At 35.3% G+C, this 10,438-nt stretch overlaps 1 protein-coding gene across 1 annotated transcript; it reads left to right on the top strand.

Annotated features, from left to right (window-relative positions):
- Positions 1-9,169: 9,169 nt before the first annotated feature.
- Positions 9,170-10,040, top strand: LOC129405138 (40S ribosomal protein S3a-like). Its single transcript, XM_055140825.1, has one exon. It carries the CDS (start codon positions 9,191-9,193, stop codon positions 9,983-9,985), a length of 795 nt encoding a protein of 264 aa, XP_054996800.1. The 5' UTR covers positions 9,170-9,190; the 3' UTR covers positions 9,986-10,040.
- Positions 10,041-10,438: the final 398 nt, after the last annotated feature.

Here is a 10,438-nt window from a genome sequence, read left to right as displayed (position 1 = left end):
ACACACCCACGAACCACCTCCAGTTCAGCTAATAAGCTCATTTATTGGCCTTATTTCAGAGGCCCATAAATCTCAAAAGGGGTCAAAAGACGCAGTGACGGCTGGTAGCACAGAGATAGGTGGGAACCCATGAGTGAGAGCTCCAGGCCCACTTCGATCAGGACTGTGCCTCCTCCCCCAAGGTCCCCAGTTTTCCAGTAGCTTGGCAGTCAGACCCACGAACTGCCCTCAGCACCATGTAATCTTATCAGTGGCCAAGACCCAGGGACTATACACTAAAATTCCCCTAAATAGAGCGCAGCAGAATGTCCTGACCCCGAAAAAGGCTGTCTTCACTGGGGTACCCCAGAGGGGGGCAGGTGAGAGCCCTCCCCTCCCCAAGGCACCCAGATCCTGCAGCCGAAAACCTCCATAACCCACCTCTGCAACACTCAAGGCCGCTCCTCATGTGCTTGGGCCAAGCCTCACATATAAGTAAACATATTCCTGGACCATGCAGTTGCATATCGTAAAACATCATAAAACAGTCCCTACCCATTTTCCATAATTACCACACCACATTTGATGGGGTTCAGATAGTAAGCAACAAATCATAGAGGGAAATATGTATATATATGCATATATACATATTTTCAGATACCAAAGCTCACATCACCCAAACTTTAACAACATGTTAGTGATATTCTATAAGATGTCTTAATGGCTCCTGCCAAAATAGAACAATCTTCACACTATTTCCTATGTGAACACTTTTTTGTAAGCATGTTTAGCATTTCTTCATAACAGACAATGCAAAATATATTATTTTGATTGTTTTTTGGGACAGGGATTGGAGTTTGGCATGGAAACTTTCAGAATTTGGTGGTGGGAATGTGTAATGGTGGTGGGATTCGTGTTTGAATATTGAATGTAATCAAACATTGTGAACTAACTCATAAAATTTAAAAAAAAAATAAAAAATTAAAAGTAATGTGGAGCTCTTGCTCAATTCAATCAGCTTAATCAATGGCTGAATAAATAGCAATGCTCCTACATTATAAAAAAATTGAGTTTGGGTTAACCAAAAAACATTTTTGGGTCAGTGATTTTGGTCTTTGGCAAATAACTCTTTCTATGTATTAAAGTTTAGATCCATAAATAAATAAAAATAAATTTCTATTAATCTAAAAAATTTTTTTTGAAATGTACCCTTGCTAACCTGATAGATCTTTGGGTCAGGAAGGATAAACTCTGTTCAGAATAGATCTTTGGAGTAGATCTTGGGTCCTTAAATACTAAAGAGCTTTTGTTTACAGAACATATTATTTCTATATTGGTAAATATATGGAATTTTGAAACATATTTGTCCTTAACATATGCCAATCTTAAGAATGGTTGCAATCATTTGCAAATGGGTTAAGAGCAGTGAATGAGTATAGGGAAGGGAAAACATTCTGAAGAAATGAATTTTACAGACAAGGGCCAGGAGGATTGCCCCATAGGTGGAAGATTGTTTCATGAGTGGAGGGGAGAAGGCAGATGGAATAGAAAAGAGATCACTAAGAAAATGATGGCTGGAGGAATCAGTTGGGATGGGAGATGCATGCCGAAAGTAGATAATAAAACAAACATGATGATTTCTCAGTGTCTGTGTTGCAAGCCATAATGCCCAAAAGTAGAGAGAGAGTATGGGGAATATTGTCTGCCATGGAGGCAGTGGGAGGGTGGGAAAGAGGGTGTATATCCGGGATATCGGTGGTGGGGAATGTGCACTGGTGGAGGGATGGGTGTTTGATCATTGTGAGATTGTAACCCAAACATGAAAGCTTGTAACTATCTCATGGTGATTCAATAAAATTAAGAAATAAAAAATAAATGAATCTCACGGTGGATCAATAAAAAAATTAAAAATCAAAAAATGTGAACATAAAAATAATGTCCAATCTTAGTGTTTGGCTTGAGTCATATGAGGTAAGGAACAGAGCTATATCACTTATAATCAAAATAAAAATGTACTTGTTTATTAAATTTATGCAAGTAAATAGAACTAAAGAAAAAATTATTATATAGCTATATTACTGGAGCAATACAATAGTTATAAAAATTAATACCAAGAGAAATTATCAGTATTGATCAAGTTTCTTTCTAATCCGATTGAGAAAAATATATATTAATACTTTCATGGTTTTCAGGAATGGTTCATCATCAGGGATCTAAAGAGTCAGTTTACCTCTCATGAGGTATGTGAAATATCTGGAGTTCAGTTTCTTGCTTCAAAAAAATAAGAATAAATAAAATATATCGTGGATTTTCAGAGACCTTAGGCCAGCACTTTCTCAGCCTAAAATTACATTTAAATCTCTTCCTTTAGTCTTTAAACAAAACTTTCTGGGAAGAGAATTAGAAAAGAAGGAAGAAACATCTATCCCATTCTGATACAGGAGTTTGGCTTTAGTAATACATCATGGAAAGTCTTCACTCGGGCCATTGATAGGTTCTTGAAAACTGCAACTGTGAGAAAAATGACTTTAGCAAAAACAAAGTCTTCTCATAGTTATCTTTTTCAGCATTGGCTGCATTTACCTCATTGTGTTTAATATAAAATTGTTGAGTTAGATATTCCCACATGCTCTTACAGCTACTATAATAGAAATGTTTTGACTTCACTGATATCAGGTAAACTCACTCTGCAGAATAAGGGAAACACTGATGACACAAGATGTTCTATTTTGTCCTTAGTTGGATAAAATGGGTAAGTTGGACCTTGTCTTTGAAAGCATCTCTCTGTCCAGGCTAGATATTTCAGGCTGCATTTAGGTATTTTCAGTCACATAGAACAATGAGGAATAGACTTTCTTAGTACTGTGAAGGTCTAAGTCCTCTAATGTTGACTTACAGAATCTCTCCTGCTTATAACTATGTCCTCCATACCAATTCATTCCTCCCCTTTTATTTCCCCTCTTCTTTGTTCAAAGTTCACTCTTGTTTTACACATTTGCCTCCAAATTGCCAACACAATTATTTTTCCTGAAAATTATACCTCCAATCATTCTAATCAAGAGAGTCTCTTGCCCGCAGGCCTGGCTGTCTTCCCCGGGGCCCCTCAGATGAAATCCAGCTACCTCCCTACCCTGAGCAGAGCTTCCGGCGGCCAAAGACCACCGGAACCTCTAGCTACAGCTATGTTTGAGGCCCCTCTCCACACGTTCAGACGGGCTTCACGCATGAAGGTACCGGCAGAGGAACCCAGGTGTGTGTAATCCCATCAACGGCTAACATCCAGAGACTTAAAAACAAGCTCCCAGATATCTTGTAGCCTACTTCTCCCTCTGGGAGAAATTGGCAAGCTTCTGAGAGTTTCCTGCCCACATGGGACAGCCTTGCAAGCTTCCCATGGTGTATTCATATGCTAAATCCAGTAACAAGCTGGATCTCATTCCCCTGACCCTGAAAGAGCTCCCAGTGCTGAGAGGGCCAGCCCAGAGAGACTTCTAAGATATCAGGGAAAGGACGAATGGAGAGGTTACTGAGCCCACTCGAGAAATCTAAGATTAACGGGATTTCGTGATCGTGAATCATTCTATACTATTACTCTGATCACTAAAATAAAGTATTATCACACAGAGTTCCTGAAAGTTGACTCAATTTTATCAGTTATCCTGTGTTATTTTATTTTATTTTTTTAGTCCCCAAAGTTTCCATAATTAGAAGACCTGATACCATTGTAAGAAGTTAAACTGAGAGCAGATGAACAATCTGCTCAAGGACTAGCTGTGCTTGTGCAAGGAGGAAGACAGATGGAAAGAGAGAAATTCATTAAGAGCATATGGTTGATAGGGCAAAGAATAAGTCTAGCCGAATGAGGTACAGATTCAAAATGGGAGACATGGCTCCATTGGCTATCATGAAATAACATGTTTTGTTTGTAAAAGTTCGCTAACTCCAATCATTTGTAAATAAATATTTCAAATATATTCTTAGTTATTAAAGTACATATAATATTGTATCTATATCTTATTATTGCATATAATTTTATTATTGACTATTTATTCTATTATCTAACATTATAGTATACAGAATATATTACTTTTAGATGCATAGATAATGTTTAAAGCCTGGTTTTGGAAAAGCAAGAAAATTCCCTGAGAGGGGAAAAATATATGTATTTTCCTTAAGAAGTATATACTAAAACATAGACCCTGATTTCTGCCCCATCCACTTTTTTAAGTTCACCTGCAGATTTCTAAAATAAAACAGACAAGTACCTAAGATATGAAAAATTTAAATTGAAGTAGGAAATGTCTAGAGATATCTATTTATTTTTAAAAGGTAGAATATTTTTAATTAAAGATATGTAGCTAAAGAAATGTGAGGGGAGTTAAAGAAAAAGGGAGATAAGCATTTTCGGAGACAAACAAAGACTTTTTCAAAGGGGAAAAATCCACTGGATGTCATATATCATATATATGTACATATATACACACAGAGGGGAATAGCCAATAGATATCATATACATATATACTTAAATACAATGGAGTAAATGTATAATATAACAAGATTAGCATATCTTGTACTAAACTGGACCTAATACTACCTGAGATGATCAAAGGATGCTCCCCCCAATGACAGATTTGTATATGCTTGTCTGTCCTCCAGAAAGATAGGGAAGAGAGTAGGAGGATAAACTTTTTGAGAAGATAAGATTATGCAAAGCAAAACAAAAATAACGTTTGTGAGGCACTGTGTAAAAGAGAGCATTAGAACGCTCAGAGTTCTTTGATTCTTCAGAAACAGAATTTGTTTTATTTGTTTATTACCTGCACTAATGTGTAGACTGAGAGAGAAGTTCCATTTTCTCATACTGCTTCACTTGAATTTAAGTCTTTACTAAATGGAATGAGCATCTCTTTTGAAATACAGCTAATTTTGGTTTATCTCTTTCTACATAGGAACTTTATTTTAAGATCAATAATAAAAACCCAGTGAATAGTCTTCCATTTCACAAATTTAGCAGATATATACTAAACACATATATTATACTGGTTGTATCTAAAAACATAATCTTTCCATAGAACTGTTATTAACATTACATACCAGTTTTTAAAAATTATAGTACCTTCAGACTTGCTTCCCTAATCCTCAAATAAATCTCCCCTCTAGCTAAATAATATTGGTTACTTTCTTAGTCTCACCAGCTCTTTATCAACACGCCTGTCAAAAATGTCTCTCCTTCAAGACATCAATCCCTACCAATATTTGTGCTAATTAAAGCTCACTTTTTCTCATACCAGTGAGATTTTCCAGGATAATCTAACCAAAAACCATGTTTTTCCTTTAGGTTATTGCTCAAATATTTCCTCAGCATCTTTCTCACTAGATCTTAACTGCCTTTCAAAGTAGTTACATCTCACACTTCTTGCTTTCTTGTAGTAGTCAATATAAAAAAAGGCACATTATATGTCATTCTTAAATTATTTGTTTGAAATTTAGGTGAAATCTCAACCTTCAATTGTGGTGTATAAGTTTTAATGGCTTGGATAAACTTTGATACATCTTTAGATTCATTTAAAAGGATATAAAAAATCTATGCTTTGATATAGGACAAAATGACTATTTTTATAATAAATTTTGCTTTCATTTCAGAAGTTTTAAAATAATTTCATTTTGGGAATGAAATTATCTAAGATTTTCTTCTACTCGATCGTTTAGCATATTTCTTCTTCTCTATCATTTAGCATCTCTAGAGTTCTGATATTTTCAAGTTTTGATATTTTCTAGTTTTAACCAAAAATGATTAATAACATTATAAAGTCTGTTTTAAGATTACAGTTTCCCCTGCCCTTCCTGACATGTTACATTTGAGCTAAATGGAAATCAGCAAAAGAATTCTTAACTGTTGTTATATTTTTCAATCTGCCTTGGGAAAGCTGGCACCCAAGGCTATGTCTACATTATTTATGCCATTTTAATAGATTAAATCTTCACTGTAGCATAAAACTTTGAAAGACATGTCTGTAAGTGTTTAAGGATTCCACAGGTGTTCATCTTGACTGGAAACAAAGACTTCTTTTTGTGGTTGAAGTACTAAATTAAAATGTAACAGTGTCCTCTAAACCTTGGTTTCTGCTTAAAACAGATCTTTGACTGGACATGTCAGATATATTTGTTACCCTTGACATATTTTTGGAGTTCCACAAAGCAGTCTACATCAATGAAAATTTTCTATGATTTTATACTTCTAAAACTTATCTCTCAAATGATGATGTTTCATAAAGGAACTATAATGTATTTTACCAATAAAGAATTTTCATGCTGATACATTGAAATGTCCCTTAAACTCTGAGTGTGTGTGTGTGTGTGTGTGTGTGTGTGTGTGTGTGTGTGTGTGTGTAAGGATTGGGCCACCTCTCTTGGTGCTCAGGGATTACTCCTGAATCTGTGCTCAATCTGTGCTTAAGAATCACTACTTGGAGGATCATGGGTGGTGCATCGGATCAAATTTAGCTTAGTTTCTAGAGTATTTTTTTTTAATATTTTGTCATCATGGAATTACAAAGTTATTCATGATAAATAAATCTTTTGGCCACTTGTATTTATTCTTTCAGAAAGTTTCTACTCATCTCTTCTCCCCATTTTTTGATAGGCTGGGTTTTTTTTTCTTGTAAAGTTCTAGAATATCCTTAATATTCTAGAAAGAAATGCTTCATTTTTTTCTCTGCAGCCAACTTTATGGTAAAATTCTGATGTGAATTGTTACTAAAGGCAAGTGAACTATTACTGGGAAGTTTTGTACATAGTAGGCCCGAAAGGTTATAACATTTTGGTTTGAGTGGCACTTTTTTTGTCTGTTTGATTTTCTGTTTGTATTTGAAGTCTCTGAGATTCAATAATAATTTTATAGCATTTCCTTAAAACATTTAACACTTCCATTTTTAAAAGAGTGAAGACTAGGCAGTTATCTATGAATTCCCATTCCTACTCCTCTAAGACTACTATCTCTACTCCAGAGAATATTATCTAAACTATCAGAGATCAAAAGATCTTGAAACAGCAACCTCTCAGTGTTGTACTCCAATATATTAGTGCAAAAATCAGATTGTTAAAAAATATTAAATTTTGAAAGTGTGGCTATGGTCTACTTTTAATAGAAATAACAGTAGCTACAACTGACTACATTTATACTTAATTAAAATGAGATTAGTATAAAATTTAAGTTTAAAGTTCAGTTCTTCAATAATACTAGTATTTAACACATAAAAATATTTAATAGTTCAAACTGATTAGTATCTTTTCTATTGGATAGCTCAGGTACAGAGCTATCATTATTATACAGAGCTTTCTTTATTACAAAAGTATAAAGTAAAATTGGAAATTAAATAATATACACTGAAACTTCTTTTGGATAAGAATAATTATATTGGTTAAACATTCTTAAATATATTAACCATAAAATATTATGAGATAAAATGTGTGTATACTATAAACAAGAAGAACTTAATCTTAACTTAAAGAACTGGAAAAGTATAAAATAAAAAACTAGAATATTTTGAGAAAATTAAATAACTGGATGAATGAAATTTTTTAAAAATATTGGCATGTAGTAAATAAATTTACAATAGAGATAACCAAGAAAATCTAAGAGTTCTTCAACAATAATAATAAAGTTTACAAACAGCTAGAATTAGTGAAAATAGAAATAAGAGATAATAACACCAATAATATCAAAGGTGAAGGGGGTTATATCCAGAGATCATAGACTTTTTTTTCAAGTAGGATACGTAACTTGAATGAAATGGAAAGGCATTCTGTTAATTGAAATAAGTCAAAGGGGAACAGCACTGCTGGGTGATTCCACTCATTGTGTACACTGTATCACTGTATCACTGTCATCCCGTTGTTCTTAGATTTACTCAAGCGGGCACCAGCAATGTCTCTATTACACTCAGACCTGAGATTTTAGCCGCCTCTCCTTACTCATCTTTTCCAACGATTGGATGCTCTTTCCTCATCAAGGAATGAGAACTATCGTTACTGTTTTTGGCATATTGAATATGCCACGGGTAGCTTGCCAGGCTCTGCCTTGTGGGCGGGATACTCTCGGTAGCTTGCAGGGCTCTCTGAGAGGTATATATATATATATATATATATATATACACACATGTATATGTATATATATACATGTATATGTATATATGTACATACATATATATATTTTACTGTATTAGGGATATGAATAAGTCATGGGGGCTTGCAAGGCTCTTTCATGTGGGAAATAAACTCTTGGTAGCTTGTCAGGTTCTCCAAGAGGGAGAACAAGGCTATTACATGTTGTGCGGCCGCAAAGCTTGGTCTTATAGTCTCTGGATGTTGGCTGTTGGTTGGATTACACGGCGCCAGGGGCAGTTTGTGGGTGTGACTGCCAAGCTACTGGAAAATGGGGGGTCTGGGTGGAAAAGGCCCAGTGCCAATCCGAGAAGGCTTAGAGATCTCAGTCCCAAGTCCCACACACCTGTGTTCCTCTGCCAGTCTCTTCATGTGTGAGGCTCATCCGAACATGTGGAGAGTGGCCATTGTGTTTACAAAGAGGCAAAATTAAAAGTAAACAACACTTCTATATGACTTGGTTTTTGAGCACAAAACTGAAATTACAAGGTAGTTGGGATGGGAAATAAAGGTGCCTCTAGAAGTGACCTTAGGACAGAAATAGAGGTCCTTAGGAATTTTGTGGTAGTGAAAGTGTAATAATATTGTATAAAAAAGCCATAAAATTTACCACGATTATAGATATGTTCCACAGAATAAATTTAATAATCAAGAAAGAAAGTTATGAAATAAATGTCAAAAATCAGCAACTTTATGGGGCTGGAGAAAGATGAAAGGGGTCAAGTTGATTCCCTTACACTTGGCCAAACTTGGTTCATTCCCAAACCCTGCTTATGGTCCCTGAGTGTCACCAGGAATAATGATTTTATTTTTCAAACTTTAAAATAAAATGACATTAATTCAGAACAATTATAACTGCCATTTAACTTTTATCCACAATAAAATTTGGTACAACCTCTCTGAAAACCTCTTTGGAAACCACCACCACTAGTGAATAAACAGAGAACATGCACTTCAGCAATTCTATCCCTAAGATCTATGATGAACAATTTTCCAAATATTTACAAGAATATTTACAGTGCGCCTTTTTGGCTCTCCGAGCGGCACCATGGCGGTCGGCAAAAACAAGCGCCTTACGAAAGGCGGTAAAAAAGGAGCCAAGAAGAAAGTGGTTGATCCATTTTCTAAGAAAGATTGGTATGACGTGAAAGCACCCGCGATGTTTAATATAAGAAACATTGGGAAAACGCTCGTCACTAGAACCCAGGGAACCAAAATTGCATCCGATGGCCTCAAGGGTCGTGTATTTGAAGTGAGCCTTGCTGATCTGCAGAATGATGAAGTTGCTTTTAGGAAATTCAAGCTGATTACGGAGGATGTTCAGGGCAAAAACTGCCTGACAAACTTCCATGGCATGGACCTCACCCGTGACAAAATGTGCTCCATGGTCAAAAAATGGCAGACCATGATTGAGGCTCATGTTGATGTCAAGACTACCGATGGTTATTTGCTTCGTCTGTTCTGTCTTGGTTTCACCAAGAAGCGCAATAACCAGATCCGGAAGACCTCTTATGCTCAGCATCAGCAGGTTCGCCAGATTCGAAAGAAGATGATGGAGATCATGACTCGAGAGGTGCAGACAAATGACTTAAAAGAGGTGGTCAATAAATTGATTCCAGACAGCATTGGGAAAGACATAGAAAAGGCTTGCCAGTCTATTTACCCACTCCATGATGTCTTTGTTAGAAAAGTGAAAATGCTGAAGAAACCTAAGTTTGAATTGGGAAAACTCATAGAGCTTCATGGTGAAGGTAGCAGTTCTGGAAAAGCTACTGGAGATGAGACGGGCGCTAAAGTTGAGCGGGCTGATGGGTACGAACCTCCAGTCCAAGAATCTGTTTAAAATCCAGATGTTCATTGGTAACAAATAAAAGTTTTATTTCTGAAAAAAAAAAGAATATTTACAGTGCATATTTGTAATAATAAAACTTAAAAAATAGCAAATTGTTGTGAATGGCTAAATAAGTTCTTATGCATTGATTTAATGAAATACAATAGAGAAATAGAGCAATATTTTTATACCTAGAGAAAAATTAAAATGAGAGAAATACTTTATTACGAGAGCAGAAACAAAAATAATTATTTATACTGATATTTCATGTGCTATATTTTACATCTAATGTTATACAAACTATATTTAAGTTTAAATTATCTTTTTAAATGACTTTTTGTGGAATCAAAAGTTTCTTCATACCGGTACTAGTACGTAGACCAGCTGAAAAAAAAAAACAAAAACCTGTATTCCTGTTGTGCAATTTTACAATGATAATTGCAAACACAGATGTAAATTTCACAA

The sequence above is a fragment of the Sorex araneus genome, chromosome 1 (assembly GCF_027595985.1).
Source record: "Sorex araneus isolate mSorAra2 chromosome 1, mSorAra2.pri, whole genome shotgun sequence".
Lineage (NCBI taxonomy): Eukaryota > Metazoa > Chordata > Mammalia > Eulipotyphla > Soricidae > Sorex > Sorex araneus.
This window is presented reverse-complemented; position numbering and strand designations above follow the sequence as displayed.

What these genes read in the sequence shown, in the direction of transcription:
- LOC129405138 (XM_055140825.1), top strand. Translation starts at nt 9,191, where the DNA reads ATGGCGGTCGGCAAAAACAAGCGCCTTACGAAAGGCGGTAAAAAAGGA.